An 18,774-nucleotide genomic window follows, 5' to 3' on the forward strand; every position below is an offset into this window, starting at 1 on the left:
TTTAGGGTCCTGCTGTTCCCTCCTCCTCCTCATCCCCCCAACAGAAACAGAGTGATTCCCAAACCACTTGATGTTCCCTGATGGCTTTTGCTAAAGGTTGAAATCCCTGTCCCTCTCCTTCCCCAAAGAAGCAGGTGAGGTGGTATGAAGCACAAAAGGCTGGCCAAAGCAGGAGGTTCACATGGATGAGCTGCTGACCTCCTCTCACTACTGACTGGGGATGGGAAGTGTGCTTTACATTTCCACTGATTCAAGATGGTAAGACACAAAGCGAGTTCCTTTTAGGATGCCGATGCCAATCTGAGCATTAAGGAGAAACTAACAGTGGCTGGGGCCTGGTACAGGTGGTCATGGACTGATGGAAGCTTCTTGGTTTCATATTTACATGGATGTTTTCAAATGCTCTGTGAAAGAAGATTTTGTTGTTGTTGTTTCCAGAGATGCTCTTATAGTTGAGGGGAAAAAAACCACAAACCCAACCCAACCAACCAGCAGAAACCTTTGATCCAAATCCCATCTCCCTTTTTATTTGTTTGTTTGGGCTTTTTTTAGAGCCTGGTTAAAAACTGCTGTCCACTCCTCACATTTCTCTTTGTGGAGACTTAAAAGGCAGAGCAGAAGGATGGTGGTGTTCAAAAAGCAGAGGGAAGCAGCTGGTCTCTAAGGAGAGCGTCGCTCCTTCTTCAGGAGGAGGTGACACTGGATGGTGCGGATTCGGTTCTTGGCTGGGGCAAACTCTGGCTGAAGTTTGAGTGTTGACTCATACCACTTCATGGCCTTCTCAAACTCCTCCTGCAAAGAGAGAAAGCAAAAAGGAAAGCAGGGCAGAAAGGAGGCAAGCAGGGCAGAAAGGAGGCAAGCAGGGCAGAAAGGAGGCAAGCAGGGCAGAAAGGAGGCAAGCAGGGCAGAAAGGAGGAAGAAAAGAAAGAAATGAGAACAAAAGACAGAACAAGAACAAAAGAGAAGGATTGGAAGGAGTCAAAGTGTGAAAGATGTCATTGAAGTGTGGCATGAACATGAGGAACCAAACCAATCTTTGTGCTTCAGGAGCATTGTTCTTAGATTAATTGAATGGTTTGGGATGGAAGGGACTTGAAAGATCATCCAGTTCCAACCCTTCTGCCACAGGCATGGACACCTTCCACTAGCCCACGTTGCTCAAGGCCTCATCCAACCTGGCCTTGAACACCTCCAGAGACTGGGGATCCACCACCTCCCTAGGCAACCTGTGCCAGTGTCTCCCCACCCTCATGCTAAAGAATTTCCTCCTGATCTCCAGTCTAAATCTGCCCTTTTCCAGCTCAAAGCTATGGCCCTCATGCAGTGCTTGTCAAAAGTCCCTTCCCAGCTTTCTTGTAGGCCCCCTTCAGGCACTGGAAGGATGCTGTAAAGTCTCTCCCTCCAACAGCTGATACTTTCTTGGTGTAATTGACCCAATTCTGCAGATTCAAAGAATGGTTTGGACTCAAGGACCTGAAAGGCCTTTTCCAAGCTAAACTCTTCTGTGATTCTGTGCTGGCATCTCCTCAAGAGCAGATCAGGGCAGCAGCAGTGCTGCATTCCCAACAGCCAGCCCCATGTCCCTTGTCATAGCCAGGGTGTCTTGTGCTTGCAGAAATCCAAGTGTTTCTCATCAACCACTTCCCCTCACAACGTTTCAGAGTCATTGTGAGCAGAGGAACAAACTTCTGGGCACTGTTTGCTGTAGGCAAATCTCTCTATAAACAAACAAAACCACAAAGCCATCGAATCGTAGAATGGGTTGGGTTGGAAGGGACCTTAAAGCTCATCCAGTGCCAGCCCCCTGCCATGGGCAGGGACACCTCCCACCAGCCCAAGGCTGCTCAAGGCCTCATCCAGCCTGGCCTTGAACAGCTCCAGGGAGGGGGCAGCCACCTCCTCCCTGGGCAGCCTGTGCCAGTGTCTCATTCCTCTCAGTCTAAAGAATTTCTTCCTAATATTTCTATTGCATGGGAGGAAGCTAAGTTGCTGCTGCACATTGTTAGGGCTATGAGCATGATGAAGGGATGGGAGCACTGCTGAGAGCCCTGGGGCTTTTTAATCTGGAGAAGACTGAGAGGGATCTGATCAATGTCTATCAATAACTGAGGGCTGGGGGTCAAGAAGGAGAGGACAGGCTCTGCTCAGCTGGATCCTGGGACAGGACAATGGATGGAAACCACAGCACAGGAGGTTCCAGCTCAACATGAGGAGGAACTTCTGCCCTGTGAGGCTCCCAGAGCCCTGGAGCAGGCTGCCCAGAGAGGTTGTGGAGTCTCCTGCTCTGGAGCCTTCCCAGCCCTGTCTGGATGTGTTCCTGTGTGCCCTGTGCTGGATTCTGTGCTCCTGCTCTGGCAGGGGGGTGGACCTGAAGATCTCCAGGGGTCCTTTCCAACCCCTAACACCCTGTGATCCACTGTGTGTGAATAAAGAGTTTTGCCACTCAAAAAACCCCCCCAAAGAAACCCAACCCCCAAACAAACCACAACCAAAGGATTGCTGATCCTACCCCAATTCCTAGACCGCTGCTGCTGCTCCAAAACTTTTGTGAGCAGAAGATTTTGATCCACAGACACAGAAGACAAGAACACAAGAATAAACAAAGGAAGGGGAAAAAAAGAACAGAAAGAAAAGCCAGAGCTGATGGAGCCAAGGGCAGAGGAGAGCTGGGTGCCAGCTGCGCTCACCATCGCCACGTAGACGTTGGCCAGGGTGAAATGGTTGACCACGAAGTGGGGAGCAATTTCCACCGCCATGGTAGCCACGATGATGGCATCGTTCCAGAGCTTTGCATTGTGGAAGATGTTGGCTAGGCTTATTAGTGGCACATCCTGCAAGAGAAGAGCCAAACATCAGCAAGGGGTTTCTTTCAGAATACCAAATTAACCAGGTTGGGAAAGACCTTGGAGATCATCGAGTCCAACCTCTCACCCGGCACCATCTGGTCAACTCAACCATGGCACCAAAGGCCTCAGCCAGGCTCTTCATAAACACCTCCAGTGATGGTGACTCCACCACCTCCCTGGGCAGCACATTCCAATGGCCAACCTCTCTTGCTGGGAAGAATTTCTTCCAGCCTGAACCTCCCCTGGCTCAGCTTGAGACTGTGTCCTCTTGTTCTGTCACTGGTTGCCTGGGAGAAGAGACCAACCGCCCTTGAAGCTCCTCAGATACAGTGAAACTGCATTCAGCTCTGCAGCCCTCAGCACAGGACAGACATGGACCTGATGGAGAGGCTCCAGATGAGGCCATGAAAATGATCAGGGGTTGGAGCAGCTCTGCTATGAGGAGAGGCTGAGGGAGCTGGGGGTGTTCAGCCTGGAGAGGAGAAGGCTCTGGGGAGACCTAAGAGCAGCCTGCCAGGACCTACAGGAAGGCTGCAGAGAGACTGTTTGCAAAGGCCTGCAGGGACAGGGCCAGGGGCAATGGCTTCAAACTAGAGCAGAGAAGATTTAGATTGGATGTTAGGGACAAGTTCTTTACTTGAGGGTGGTGGAACACTGGCACAGGTTGCCCAGGGAGGTGGTTGAGGCTCCTTCCCTGGAGCTATTCAAGGTGAGGCTTGACAGGCCCTGGGCAGCCTGATCTAGTTGGGGATGTCCCTGCTGACTGCAGAGAGGTTGGATTGGATGACCTTTGGAGGTCCCTTCCAACCCAGACCATCCTGTGATTCAGTCAGCAGGATTGCTTCACCACCAGGCCACCCTCACTTGGTCACTGCCCACTCTTGCTGTTCATTTGACCAACCTCCTTCAGCTCTTGCACCAAGGGGGAAGGGATATGAAGAAAAGGGACAGCAGGCAAGTGACAAAAGGGCCTAACCAGTTGTGCAGCTGGGTTTTACCCCAGAATTCCTGTCTGATGCTGGAAGACAGCTACAATGCTCTCAGCAAGTCACTGATGGTGTGGTTTTTTGTTTCCTAGATATCCAGACTCTTACCTTGTCCAGCTGACAAACTGTTAAGCCTTGACAGCCATAACAAGGCTCTCTGGGAGCTGGGCTTCATACCTTCAAAGTACAAACTGCTGCTTAGCAGCAAGCCTTAGGTGCCCTCAACAGGAGACTAAAACATTGTGGATGGTTTTGATCCCTGCCTCCTTGACCTCTCCAAGGCAAGGAGTAGCCCTGGTGGGCAAGTGTTTGCAAAGCAGATGCTGTGGAAGTCAAAAATCACAGAAGAAGCCCAGAGGAAAATGAATTTACATGAAAACAAAAGGCAAGAGAAAGCAGAGGGAGGATGTGAAGCCAAAGAGGGAGGATAAACCCAAACAGTGCTGACTCTCACCAAGCTCAGTTGCAGCTCTGCAGACAAAGCCCACAGGTTTCTCTGGGGGCAGCTTCAGTATGGAGGGTAAAAACAAGGTACAGACTTCCACAGTCATAGAACTGTTAGGGTTCAAAGGGACCTCAAGGATCATCTAGCTCCAAAACCCTAACCAGTCAACCAGTTCCAAGCAACACCACCTCACACTTCTAGGAAACTGCACACCATAACCTTGCCAAAATGGTAAGGGCCAATCCCTCCTCTGAGCCTTGCAGTCACAGAGGCAAGGGCACCACTCCTGAGGAGCCATCTGGAGTTACACAGAAAGAAAGGAAAAGCAGCAAAATGTTCCTGTGCTGGATCTTGGTTCCAACCTGGTTTTGAAAGCTCAGGGATAGAGGATGAGCATTTCTGAGTTGAGGCATTGCTTCTGCCCATGGTAAACCCTCCTCATAATATCCTGGGAGTATAAACTACTTTGTCTCTTGGAACTGCGCCTGAGGAGATTTAGGATGGAGACTGGGAAACAATTCTCTGCTGCCAGAGTGGTCAGGGATTGGCACAGGCTGCCTAAAGAGGTGGTGGAGTCCCCATCCCTGGAGGTGTCCAAGAAATGTGTGGCCATGACACTTGGGAAAGTGGTTTAATGGCCGTGGTGGTGCTGGGTTGATGGTTGGACTGGATGACCTTGGAGGTCTTTCCCAACTGAAACAATTCCATAATTTCAGTGAAGAATGTGGACCCAGAGTCCACACAGAGGACACATGTTGCAGCACCAAAGGATTTGCTGCTCATGTCCCAAGGAGAACTCTGCAATACTGACCGAGGAGCCCATGTGAGGCGCTGAGGGAAACGGTTTAGTGAACTTCACAGCATGTTAGGGGTTGGAAGGGACCTCCAGAGATCATCCAGTCCAACCCCCCTGCCAGAGCAGGGGCACCCAGGGCAGGTCATCCAGGAACACATCCAGGAGGGTTTTGAATGTCCCCAGAGAAGGAGACTCCACAATCTCTCTAGGCAGCCTGCTCCAGGGCTTCAGCACCCTCACAGGGAACTCCTGTTCATGTGGAACCTCCTCTGCTCCAGCAGAACGGTTGGGTGTGATGATAGGTTGGACTTGATGATCTCAAAGGTCTTTTCCAACCTGGTCTGTTCTATTCTGTTCTAATCATAAAAGGTCTTGTCCAACCTTAATGACTGCATGAACTGCACTTACCAGTTTGCAAGGAGGACCTTGGTATATTTGGCCCTTGCTCAGCAATGATGCAAGGTGAAGGGTGCAGAGCTGAAACACTAACCAGAAGATGATGTTTGGGTTGGAAGGGACCAGTTCCAACCCCCCTGCCGTGGGCAGGGACACCTTCCACTGGCCCAGGTTGCTCTAGGCCTCACTGCTCATGAGAGGAACAGGAGAACACACACCATCAACAATTGGCTCAGGGGATGGTGCCAGCAATGGAATTTGGGGTTCTTTGATCAAGGGGCAACTTTTACTGCACCTGACCTGCTGGGTCCTGATGGGGCAACATGATCTAGAAAGGGCAAGAGATGGCAGGGCTCATTGGGAGGGCTTTGAACTAGGTCTGAAGGGGGTGGGGTGAGGAAACAGTCTCTCCAGAGAGGAGAGAGTGGGACACAAATTAGGGTTAATTGAGAAACCAGCAGCCCAGCTGCAGGCAGGCACACCAATGCATGCAGCATGGGTAACAAACAAGAGGAGCTGGAAGCCTTGGTTCTCCAGGAGGACCATGATATAGTTGCTATTACAGAAACATGCTGGGATGATTCACATGTCTGGAGCACTGCACTGGGGGGTTACAGGCTCTTAAGGAGAGACAGGCAAGGGAGAAGAGGAGGAGGGGTGGCTCTGTACATCAGGGAACCACTAGATGCCACAGAGCTTGAGGTGGAAGATGAGGGAATTGAGAGCCTGTGGGTTAAAATCAGAGGGCAGCCTAACAAATCTGACATCCTGGTTGGAGTCTGTTATAGACCACCCAACCAGGATGAGGAGGCTGATGAATTATTCTACAAACAACTGGAGGCTGTCTCAAGATCATCAGATCTTGTCCTTGTGGGTGACTTCAACCTGCCAGATATCTGCTGGGAACTTAATTCAGCAGAGGAGGCAGTCCAGAAGATTCCTGAAGCGAATGGAGGACAGCTTCCTGCTGCAGCTGTTAAGTGAGCCTACCAGGGGACAGGCTCTGCTCGACCTGCTGCTCTCCAATAGGGAAGGGCTGGTGGGAGATGTGACTGTGGGAGGCTGCCCAGGGTGCAGTGACCACGAGATAGTGAAGTTTTCAATATGCAGGGAGATAGGGAGGAGCACCAACAGAACCTTCACCTTGGACTGCAGGAGGGCAAACTGCAGCCTCTTTAAGAAACTTATTTGTAAAGTTCCCTGGGTAGCAGCCCTCAAGAACCCAGGGGTCCAGGAGGGTTGGAGCTGCTTCAAACAGGAGCTCTTGAAGGCACAGGAACTGGCGGTCCCCATGTGCCGAAAGATGAGCCGGTGGGGAAGGCGACCGGCCTGGATGGGCAAGCAGCTCCTGGAGGATTGAAGGGGAAAAAAGAGGCTGTATCACCTCTGGAAGGAGGGGAAGGCTTCTCCTGATAGGTTTAAGGATGTTGTCAGATTATATAGGAGAAAAATGAGAGAGGCAAAGGCCCAGTTAGAACTGAAGCTGAACACCTCTGTGAAAGACAACAAAAAGCATTGTTACAAATACATTAACACTAAAAAGAAGGGCAAGAAGAACCTGCACTCCCTGGAGGGGAACACTGTGACTGAAGACAAGGAAAAGGCTGAGGTCCTGAACACCTTCTTTGCCTCAATGTTTAACAGCAAGGCAGGAGTTCAGGACGAGTGGCCTTCAGAGCTGGGTGATGGGGTCGGGGAGCAGTGGCATCCCCCAGGGATCAATGCTGGGCCCCAGCCTGTTCAATATCTTGATTGATGATCTGGAGGAGGGGATGGAGTCCAACATCAGTAAATGTGCAGCTGACAGCAAGTTGGGGGCAGGAGTTGAGCTGTTAGAGGGTAGGAGAGCTCTGCAGAGGGACCTCGACAGGCTGGGCAGATGGGCAGAGGCCAAGGGCAGGAGATTGAACACATCCAAGTGCCAGGTTCTGCACATTGGCCACAGCAACCCCAGGCAGTGCCACAGGCTGGGGTCAGAGTGGCTGAGAGCAGCCAGGCAGAGAGGGACCTGGGGGTAGTGGTTGAGAGTAGGCTGAATGTGAGCCAGCCAAAAAGGCCAAGGGCATCCTGGCTTGCATCAGGAACAGTGTGGCCAGCAGGAGCAGGGAGGTCATTGTGCCCTGTGCTCAGGCCACAGCTTGAGTCCTGTGTCCAGTTCTGGGCTCCTCAGGTTAGGAAAGAGGTTGAGCTGCTGGAAGGTGTCCAGAGAAGGGCAACAAAGCTGGGGAGGGGTCTGGAGCACAGCCCTGGGAGGAGAGGCTGAGGGAGCTGGGGTTGCTTAGCCTGGAGAAGAGGAGGCTCAGGGGAGACCTTCTTGCTCTCTTTGACTCCCTGAAGGGAGGTTGTAGCCAGGAGGGGGTTGGTCTCTTCTCCCAGGCAGCCAGCACCAGAACAAGAGGACACAGTCTCAAGCTGTGCCAGGGGAGGTTTAGGCTGGAGATGAGGAGAAAGTTCTTCACTGAAATAGTTGTTAGCCATTGGGATGTGCTGCCCAGGGAGGTGGTGGAGTCCCCATCCCTGAAGGTGTTGAAGAGGGGAGTGGTCGTGGCACTTGGAGCCATGATTTAGTAGTCATGAGGTCTTGGGTGACAGGTTGGACTTGATGAGGTCTCTTCCAACCTTATTGATTCTATGATGATTCAACCTGGCCTTGAACAGCTCCAGGGATGGGGCAGGCTCAAGAGAGTGAATTCCAGAGCAGCCAGGAAAATTACTTACTGAAAGTAGTGTGAGAGTCCCTCCCAGAGGCTGACAGGTGTCAGGGTCTGGATTACCACTGGCACATTGTGCCCTTCATTTCAAGTCAGTTCCAGAGAATCCCAGAATCCCAGCATGGTGAAGGCTGGAAGGGACCTCTGGGGATCATCTACTCCAACCCTCCTGCTAGAGCAGAGCACCCACAGCAGCTTGCCCAGGAGCACAGTGGCCAGGGGGGGTTGGAATCTCTCCAGATAAGGAGACTCCACAACCTCTCTGGGCAGCTTGCTCCAGAGCTCCAGCACCCCCACACCAAGAAAGTTTCTTCTGTTGAGACAGAACCTCCTGGGTTTCAGTCTGTGCCCAGTGCCCTTAGCCCTGTGTCTGGGCACCACTAAAACAAAGAGCCAGGCCCAATCCTCTTGCCCTTCAGATGCTGTGAAGCACTGGGATACAAGTTCCACCACAACTAGCTGAGATCTAAGACCTTATGGACCCTTGACACATGGAGTGCTGAGCTGTGGCAGCTCTCCTGTGAGCAGGGAAGCAGGATTTGAGCTGGGCAGTGGGGGCAGCCGTACAGACCTTCATGTGATGGGGTGCATAGTGCAGGGCCTGCCGCAAGCAATCGATCGCCTTCTTGCCTTGGCCTTTCACCCGCCAGTAAAGAGCTGCCATGCTTGACAGGACCCAGGAAGTCTGATTCTGGCAAAAGAAGAACACAAAGAACCCAGTCATGTCCACACCTGTAGTCAGCAATCTTCCTGTCTGCCACTCTTCCAAAGGTATTTAGTAGATTGAGTTAAAACTTAAAGCAAGAGGAAACGGCCTGAGGCTGAGAGGAGACCTCGCTGCTCTCTGCAGCTGCCTGAGAGGTTGGACACAGGTGGGGGTTGGGCTCTTCTTCCTAGTATCAGGTGATAGAAGGAGAGGAAATGGCCTGAAATTGTGCCAGGGGAGGTTTAGGTTGGAGATTAAGAACAGTTTCTTTGCTGCAAGAGTGGTCAGGGACTGGCACAGGCTGCCCAGGGAGGTGGTGGAGTCCCCATCCCTGGAGGTGCTCAAGAAAGCTGTGCCCATGGCACTGCGGGGCATGGTTTGATGGCCATGGTGGGGTTGGGTTGATGGTTGGACTGGATGAGCTTAGAAAGCTTTCCCAGCTTTGTTGGTGATTCTCTAATTCACAGCACATCAAAGCCAGCAGGGCATTAGAAGAGGGGGGAACAAGACCCAGAACACTCTGGGGGGTTTCCATCACTTCGAGCACTGCTTTTGTTCTCCAGAGTTCCTCTTCTCAGCAGCTTCATTTCTCCTGCAGTTGACAGTGTGAATTTCCAGCCACATTCTAAACACTGATGGGCTCAGTGTCAGTTGCTAAGCCTTGGTTTTAAAAAGCCAAGAGTATATTCATCCAATTTCTTCAGGAATAACACAGGCAAATAATGGATTACCACAGTATTCTTTGGGTTGGAAAAGCTCTCATTGAGTCCAACCAGCAACCCAGCACCACCATGGCCATGAAACCCTGTTGCAAAGTGCCATGGCCACACAGTTGGCAAATGAAGGACCTTTGGTCTCTGCAAAGCATCAATTATTAATGCTATCAGTTGTACACAACTGTTCATGAACATGGCATCATGGCACCAAGCTGCCTGCTCAAGCACAAGTGAAATGGGATGTGTAGAAACTTGTCCAACTGAAATGATTCCAGAATTCTGGCACTGGGGCTAAGCTGTTTCAAAGCAACAAAAGGGTTTTACCTCTAACATCACAAAGCATAGCATCACAGAATGGTCTGGGTTGGAAGGGACCTCCAAAGCTCACCCAGCCCAATCTCCCTGCAGTCAACAGGGACATCCCCAACCACATCAGGCTGCCCAGCCTCACCTTGAGTATCTCCAGGGAAGGAGCCTCCACCATCCCCCTGGGCAGCCTGTGCCAGTGTTCCACCACCCTCATGGTGCAGAACTTCTTCCTCGCATCCAATCCCAATCTGCTCTGCTCTGGTTTGAAGCCATTGCCCCTGCTCCTGTCCCTGCAGGCCTTTGCAAACAGTCTCTCTGCAGCCTTCTTGCAGCCCCCTTCAGGTCCTGGCAGGCTGCTCTTAGGTCTCCCCAGAGCCTTCTCCTCTCCAGGCTGAACACCCCCAGCTCCCTCAGCCTGGCCTCACAGCAGAGCTGCTCCAACCCCCTGAGCATTTTCATGGCCCTCCTCATAGGGTCTGTGTCCTTCCTGTATTGAGGGCTCCAGCCCTACCCCCAGCACTGCAGGTGAGGTCTCCCCAGAGCAGAGCAGAGTGGCAGAATCACCTCTCTGGCTCTCTGGCAATGCTGCTTTGGATGCAGCCCAGGCTGCCCTTGGCCTTCTGTGCTGCAGTCTCACACTGCCTGCTCCTGGCCAGCTTCTCATCCCTCAGCACCCCCAAGTCCTTTTCTGCAGGGCTGCTTTCTATCACCTCCTCCCCCAGTCTGTACTGATAGTGAGGATTGTTCCAGCCCAAGTGCAGGATGCTGCACTTGCTCTTGTTGCAAGAGCCAGGTGAAGCAGTTTGCCAGCTGAACCCCAAACTCCAAGCGCTACATCATGTGCTTAAGGCAGGGACAGCAGTTCAAATGATTTCAGCAGCAACATCAGTTGGAGCAGTCACAACAGCTTCTAAGCAGCTGTTTGATGCTTAGCATCTGGATTTGTACACACATTCCCCAACCCAAAGCCAAAAGAGAAACCTGAGCTGAAGCAGCTGACTGCACTCATGCAGTGGCTGGGACGAGAAGAGCTGCTGTAAGATGCAGCTTGGAGCAGAAGCCTTGAGAAGTCTGGAGCTGCTGGCTGCCTCCCCCAGCACGTGTCAGAATCCAAGGAAAACACCAATGTGCTGGAATTCTGTGGGCTCAGAGACAGCAAAATGACTGTTTATGCTCACATGTGCCAATTAGCTAAGTAGCCATCTTGATTTGTCTGATTAGCTCTTGTGCATGCTGAATGACACTGGGAGACACAAGATTTGCATTTGCTTTCCAGCACAGCTAAAGCCTGACTGAGAATTCTGGGCTCAGCTTACTAGGAGAGCTTGTTGTCTGCAGGGGGAAGGGCAGAATGGAAGAGGACAAATTGCTTCTTAAGTGGAAAGAAACAGGAGCCTGAGGGGAACACCTTTACTTAACCTGGGGATGGCAAAGCTATACTGGCTTCACTTTCAAAGCACAGCAAGAACACAGCAAGAACACAGCAAGTTCCATCTCAGCAAGAGGCAATGGGCACAAACTGGAACCCAGGAGCTTCCATCTGAACAGGGTGGGGGGAAATCCCTTGCTGTAAGGGTGATGGAGTACTGGAGAAGGCTGCCTAGAGAGGTTGTGGAGTCTCCTTCTCTGGATGTGTAATAAGTATCTCTGGGTCTTGAGGAGGCCACCAAGATGATCAGAGGGCTGGAGCACCTCCCCAGAGGGGGCAGGCTGAGGGTGTCAGGTCTGTTCAGCCTGGAGAGGAGAAGGCTCCAGAAAGACCTCAGAGCAGCCTTCCAGTACCTGAAGGGGGCTACAAGAAGGCTAAGGAGGGAGTTTTGACAAGGGCTTGTAGTGATAGGATGAGGAGCAATGGCTTTGAGCTGGAGGAGGGGAAATAGAGACTGGAGATTAGGAAGAAATTCTTTCTAGTGAGGCTGGGGAGACACTGGCACAGGTTGCCCAGGGAGGCTGTGGATGCCCCCTCCATGGAGGTGTTCAAGGCCAGGCAGATGAGGAGCAACCCAGGCTAGTGGAAGGTGTCACTCTCTAAGGCTAGGACTAGATGATCTTTAAGGTCCCTTCCAACTTAAACCATTCTATGATATGATTCCATGGGGCTGGATGGGATCCATCCTAGGGTGCTGAGAGAGCTGGCAGATGAGCTGCCAAGCCGCTCTCCATCATTTTCCTCCAGTCCTGGCTCACTGGAGAGGTCCCAGGTGACTGAAACTGGCCAAGGTGGTCCCCATCCACAAGCAGGGTGGGATGGAGGAACCTGGAAACTCCAGGCCTGGCAGCCTGAGCTCAGTGCCAGGGAAAGTGATGGAGCAGATTATCCTGGGGGCAATAACTGCACCTGAAGGATGGCCAAGGGCTCAGGCCCAGCCAGCATGGATTCAGGAAGGGCAGCTCCTGCCTGACCAACCTGATCTCCTTCCATGCCCAGGGGACTGCCTGGTGGATGTGGGGCAGGCTGTGGATGGAGTCTGCCTGGACTGCAGCAAGGCCTTTGACACCATCCCCCACAGCAAACTGCTGGCCAAGCTGTCAGCCCCTGGCTTGGACAGCAGCTCTCTGAGCTGGGTTAGGAACTGGCTGGAGGCTGAGCCCAGAGAGTGGTGGTGAATGGTGCCACAGCCAGCTGGCAGCCAGGCACCAGTGGTGTGCCCCAGGGATCAGTGCTGGGCCCCAGCCTGTTCAATATCTTGATTGATGATCTGGAGGAGGGGATTGAGTCAGTCATCAGCAGATTTGCAGCTGACAGCAAGCTGGGAGCAGATGTTGGTCAGTTAGAGGGCAGAAGGGCTCTGCAAAGGGACCTCAATAGGCTGGACAGATGGGCAGAGGCCAACAGGATGGCATTCAACAAGTCCAAGTGCCAGGGGCTGCACTTTGGCCACAGCAACCCCAGGCAGAGCTACAGGCTGGGGTCAGAGTGGCTGAGAGCTGCCAAACAGAGAGGGACCTGGGGGTGCTGATTGACAGCTGCCTAAACATGAGCCAGCAGTGTGCCCAGGGGGCCAAGAAGGCCAAGGGCATCCTGGCCTGCATCAGGAACAGTGTGGCCAGCAGGAGCAGGGAGGTCATTGTGCCCTGTGCTCAGCACTGCTGAGGCCACACCTTGAGTCCTGTGTCCAGTTCTGGGCCCCTCAGGTTAGGAAAGAGGTTGAGCTGCTGGAAGGTGTCCAGAGAAGGGCAACAAAGCTGGGGAGGGGTCTGGAGCACAGCCCTGGGAGGAGAGGCTGAGGGAGCTGGGGTTGCTTAGCCTGGAGAAGAGGAGGCTCAGGGGAGACCTCATTGCTCTCTCCAACTACCTGAAGGGTGGTTGTAGCCAGGTGGGGGTTGGTCTCTTCTCCCAGGCAGCCAGCACCAGAACAAGAGGACACAGTCTCAAGCTGTGCCAGGGGAGGTTTAGACTCGAGGTGAGGAGAAAGTTCTTCACAGAGAGAGTTGTTGGCCATTGGGATGTGCTGCCCAGGGAGGTGGTGGAGTCCCCATCCCTGGAGGTGTTCAAGAGGGGATTGGATGTGGCACTTAGTGCCATGGGTTAGTCCTGAGGTCTGTGGTGACAGCTTGGACTCGATGATCCTTGAGGTCTCTTCCAACCTTGGTGATTCTGTGAGACTAACCTTAATGATTCCATGTCCTGGCTGAGCTCTCTGCTCTGAAGTGGTTTGGGAGAGTCTCCCCACCTGCTGTAAACATGTAACAGCAATCCCAGCGTCCTGAACTACCTGGTAGCTCCTGGGAAAACAATGTTCCTCATCCTCAGGCCCTCCCCTGAGGTCTGTAGCAGCCTTAATTTGGCTTCCTCTGGGGAGGGAGAGGAGTGCAGCCTTGCACGTGGTGCCAAACATCTCCCTGAATGCATCTGACACCTCAACCCAACGCTGCGTGAGATACAAGGGAGGAGGCAGAGAAGAGAGGAAGCCTCTGCCTGACCACTGCCTGCCAGAAACGTGACTGGAGAGCTGAGCCAAGGCTTGAACTGGATTTTTCCTAAGCTCCAAGTAGAAAAAAAAACAGCTGCACTACTTGAGTATTTCAACACTAGAGGGTTGGAGACACCAGGACACTTGACAAGCTGGAGCAGGGAGATAGGAAAGAGACTTGCCAGGGTAAAGCACAGGACACATCTCCACAAGGTACCTGTGAGGGCATTACAGATCCTGAAGAGACACAAGCCCTAATTCCAGCTCCCTGAGTGGAATTTCAGACCAAGGGTTCAAGCCTGGACTGAGGACTGCAGCAGTCATGAGCAGGGAAGTCCAGGCTCCTCCTGCTGCTCTTTTACACATACCTTCTCCAAAGCTTTGGCTATTCGAGTCCCAACTTGTTCTAATGACTGTGGTGAGTACTGCTCTTTGCCAAGGTTCTGTAGTACCTGTGGAAGAGGCAGAACAAGAGCTTAGAGGTGCTTAAGATGGTTAAGAGATGGCCCTCACTCGCTGCTTGCTTTTCCCCCCCAGCCTTTAACAAGTGCTGTGTCCTGTTCCTACATGAACATCACTATCTTAAAACTGTCCTGCTTGGTTAACCTCAACTCTGATAACCTCAGCATCCCAGAGGATGAGGGAAAGGCTGTGGATGTGTTCCCCTGGACTTCAGCTAAGCCTTTGCCACTGTCTCCCACAGCATCCTCCTGGAGAAGCTGGCTGCTCAAGGCTTGGATGGGTGGACACTTTCCTGAGGGTAAAACTGGGCTGGGCCCAAAGGGAGGTGGGGAATGGAGTGAAAGCCAGCTGGTGACCACTCCCCAGTGGTGCTCCCCAGGGCTCAGTGCTGAGGCCACTTCTCTTCAATGTCTTTATCAATGATGTGGATGAAGGAAGGGAGGCACCCTCAGGAAGTCTGAAGATGACACCAAGCTGGGTGACAGTGTTGATCTGCTTGAGGGTAGGGAGGCTCTACAGAGGAAATCTGGCCAGACTGGATCCATGGGCTGAGGCCAACAGCATGAGGGTCAACAAGACCATGTCTGGGGTGCTGCACTTGGGTCACAACAACCCCATGAATATCCCAGACTTAGGGCAGGCAGAATGTCTGGAAACTGCCCAGCAGAAAAGGACCTGGGGGTGCTGGTCAACAGTCAGCCAGCAGTGTGCCCAGGTGGCCAAGGCCACCAACAACAGTGTGGCCAGCAGGAGCAGGGAAGATCACAGCCCTGTACTCAGCACCAGTGAGGCACCCCTTGAGTGCTGAGTTCAGTTTTGCACCCCTCACTCTGAGGTGCTGGAGCAGTCCAGAGAAGGGCAATGAAGCTGCTGAAGGGTCTAGAGAGCAGGGCTGCACAAAGGGGGTTGTTCAGCCTGGGGAAAAGAAGACTGAGGAGACCTTGTGGCTCTCTACAACTCTCTGACAGGAAGTTAAGAGCCATGTGGGGGTTGGTCTCTTCTCCCATGGAAAAACTGCTAGGATGAGAGGAAATGGCCTCCAGTTGTACCAGTGGAGGCTTAGGTTGGACACGAGGAACAATGTTGTCTCTGAAAGGGCTGTCCAGCCCTGGAACAGACTGCTCCACCCTCCCTGGGAGTGTTCAAACATGGAGATGTGGTGCTGCAGGACATGTTTAGTGGTGCCCTGGCAGTGATGGGTCAAGGGTTGGACTTGATGATCTTGGAGGTCTTCTCCAACCTTAAGGATTCTATCTGCATCCTCAATAGTGTTAGAATTCCACTGCACTCCATACCAAGCACAGTAAAAGTCCAGGTGTGCTCAGCTGGGCTTTTCTTTCACTCTTTCCTCCATCAAGATGGATTCCAGGACACTAAGCAGTGCTCTGGGATTTCCCTCAGGCCAGGCTGTAGGTGGCTGAGAAGACATTCTTGAAAGGATGGCTTTCAGCTTGCATTCCTGCCTGCATCAGGAGCAGTGTGGCCAGCAGGAGCAGGGAGGTCATTGTGCCCTGTGCTCAGCACTGCTCAGGCCACACCTTGAGTCCTGTGTCCAGTTCTGGGCTCCTCAGGTTAGGAAAGAGGTTGAGCTGCTGGAAGGTGTCCAGAGAAGGGCAACAAAGCTGGGGAGGGGTCTGGAGCACAGCCCTGGGAGGAGAGGCTGAGGGAGCTGGGGTTGCTTAGCCTGCAGAAGAGGAGGCTCAGGGGAGACCTCATTGCTCTCTCCAACTCCCTGAAGGGAGGTTGTAGCCAGGAGGGGGTTGGTCTCTTCTCCCAGGCAGCCAGCACCAGAACAAGAGGACACAGTCTCAAGCTGTGCCAGGGGAGGTTCAGACTGGATGTTAGGAAGAAATTCTTCACAGGAGTAATTGGCCATTGGGATGTGCTGCCCAGGGAGGTGGTGGAGTCACCATCATTGGAGGTGTTCAGGAAGAGACTTGATGGGGTGCTTGTTGCCATGGTTTAGTTAATTAGGTAGTGTTGGGTGACAGGTTGGATACAATGATCTCAAAGGTCTCTTCCAACCTGGTTAATTCTATTCTGTTCCATTCTACTCTACTCTACAGTTTTATCCAGGCTCCAGGCATTCCCTCACTGAAGGCCACTTCTAGAGACAGGGCACTGAGCTAAGTGCACTTTCCACCTCCCATGGACAGCCTCCAGCTCTGCCATACCTCTTTCAGCTGACTTTCTCCAGTGTAATGCAAGCTGGTCCGACTGGAGACACCTTGCAGGTGGTCCAAAGTGTGCATGCTGGCTGGGAGGTTTGGGTTGCAAAGGGGCTCCATGGCTGGCTCTTGCAGCTGGGTGGCAAAATCGATGTGTTCTGTAATGCTGCAAAGGTCACAAAAGAAGCTGCATCAGTCAGGAGAAGGCAGGCTCCCTGCAAGCTCCCTGGTCAGGATGAACTGCCCAGAACCTGGCAGAACCCCAGTGGGGATGTGCAAGCAGCAAGAGAGAAATGGATATCCTGTCTGTACCTCACCTTTCTGGGCAAGTCTGTTGTGCAACACAGCAGGCCTGCAAATGGCTTTGAAATTCTGGCAGGTTTTTTCTTGCTTTAAAGAGTATTTAAGGATTTAAGACAAGGGGAAGCAAGCACAAAACAGAACACAAGAGGTTCCATGTGAGCATAAGGAAAAATGTTTGTCAGAGTGCAGGAGCCCTGGAGGACCTCTGTGAGGGGGAATGGCTGAGAAGAGCACCTTGAGAGAGGAACTTCTCAATGCTCAGCAAGAGCTGAAGGAGCTGTGGGGAGCAAGAGGCTGGGGCCAGACTCTTGTCAGTGGTGCCCAGGGACAGGACAAGGGGCAGGGGGCACAAACTGGAACCCAGGAGGTTCCATCTGAACAGGAGGAGAAACTTCTTTGTTGTGAGGCTGCTGGAGGCCTGGAGCAGGCTGCCCAGAGAGGTTGTGGAGTCTCCCTGTGTGGAGAGCTTCCAACCCCCCCTGGCCACTGTGCTCCTGGGCAAGCTGCTGTGGGTGCCCTGCTTGAGCAGGGGCCTTGGACTGGGTGAGCTGCAGAGGTCCCTTCCATCCTCCACCATCATTCTGTTCTAAAGATAATACAATCCTAAAGCATAAAGCCTTCAGGGTGGGCATGCTGAAGACCACTTAAGGGACTTGCTTTGTGTGAGGAAGTTCTGTAAGGCTCATCTCAGAGATACTTACTCAATGTTTTTAGCAGACACAGCAAGCCAGGTGCTGGCTACGGTGGTGAGCTCAACCCTGCGGAGCTTCAGGCACTGGTCAGGGCTGGGCCAGCCAAGGCTGCGGTAGTCACGCCTCGTGCCTGCAGGGAGGGGAGGAGAAGTCAAACACCACAGCAAGCTGCAAGCAGGCAGACATTCTACTGCAGCACAACCCCTTCCCAAGTACTTCATCACAGAGGATGCATTCCACACGTTACAACAGCCATGGTCCTGCAGCCAGGGCTCTTTTAAGGACATTACAGAATCACCGAACTGTCAGGGCTGGAAGGGAGCTCAAGGATCATCCAAGCCCCCTGCCATGGGCAGGGACACCTCACACCACAGCAGCTTGCTCACAGCCACCTCCAGCCTGGCTGCAAACACCTCCAGGGATGAGGCTGCCTCCACCTCCCTGGGCAGCCTGTGCCAGGCTCTCACCACCCTCATGGGCAACAACTTCTTCCTCACAGCCAATCTCAATCTCCCCACTTCTAGTTCTGCTCCATCCCCCCCAGTCCTATCCCTCCCTGACACCCTCACAAGTCCCTCCCCAGCTTTCTTGGAGCCCCCTTCAGCTATCTGTCCCAAGGGATTATTGAGACCTTATCCTTATTTTCCCTTTTGCATCCAATGGTGATTTATTTACGTTTTACTACTTTCTGCTCAATCCATGGAAAATTTGCTCAGGCACAGCCTAAAACTGCTACAGAAGGCCCCAAGAAGGTCTCCTGGGAGCCTTCTCCTCTCCAGACTGAACAGCCCCAACTCTCTCAGTCTCTCTCCAGCCCTCTGCTCATCACCAAGGGCAGGGCCAAGCCTCCCAGGCCTCCTGGGCATTGGGACTGCCTCAGGAACAGCAGCCCAAAGGCTTCCCCTGAAGGCTGCTGGGCAGAGGGGAGGTGATGAGGTGCCGGTGGGCAGAGCTGGGCACAGGGTGGGGGGCACAGCCTGATGGCACAATGCCATCACCTGGCAGTGGCCACACAGCAGTGCCAGTGCCCTGGGACAGGATAAAAGAGAGCATCCTCCTTTCTCTGCTGCCAGACCCTGGCCTGGGAGCAGCCCAGAGACATCCCAGAGGAGGCCGTTGAGGAGCCAGTGGAAGAAGCTGGAGAGGGCTGAGGGAGGAAGGCCAGGAGCTAGACCAGGCTGCTGGAGGTGAGAAGCAGCACCAATTTCTGGAGGGGCCTGAGGCAATCAGGATTCTTCAGCTTTGAGGAGCACTGCAGAACATCCCTGCTGGAGCCAGGAGCTGTAAGCAGTGGGATGCAGAGATGTTGCCAGGGCAGCCAGTG

The 18,774-nt window shown here is 53.0% G+C and overlaps 1 protein-coding gene across 1 annotated transcript in view; it reads right to left on the bottom strand.

Annotated features, from left to right (window-relative positions):
• Positions 1-466: 466 nt before the first annotated feature.
• Positions 467-18,774, bottom strand: part of TTC17 (tetratricopeptide repeat domain 17) — an 82,694-nt gene continuing 64,386 nt past the window's right edge. Inside the window, exons 20-25 of the mRNA XM_054161419.1 lie at positions 17,460-17,580; positions 16,462-16,621; positions 14,194-14,277; positions 8,752-8,871; positions 2,688-2,831; positions 467-792 (exon numbers count right to left, since the gene is read on the bottom strand). Coding sequence (XP_054017394.1) covers positions 661-792; positions 2,688-2,831; positions 8,752-8,871; positions 14,194-14,277; positions 16,462-16,621; positions 17,460-17,580 — 761 coding nt within the window. The 3' untranslated portion in view covers positions 467-660. The remainder of the gene's footprint in view (positions 793-2,687; positions 2,832-8,751; positions 8,872-14,193; positions 14,278-16,461; positions 16,622-17,459; positions 17,581-18,774) is intronic.

Source organism: Dryobates pubescens, chromosome 5 (assembly GCF_014839835.1).
Source record: "Dryobates pubescens isolate bDryPub1 chromosome 5, bDryPub1.pri, whole genome shotgun sequence".
Taxonomy (NCBI): domain Eukaryota; kingdom Metazoa; phylum Chordata; class Aves; order Piciformes; family Picidae; genus Dryobates; species Dryobates pubescens.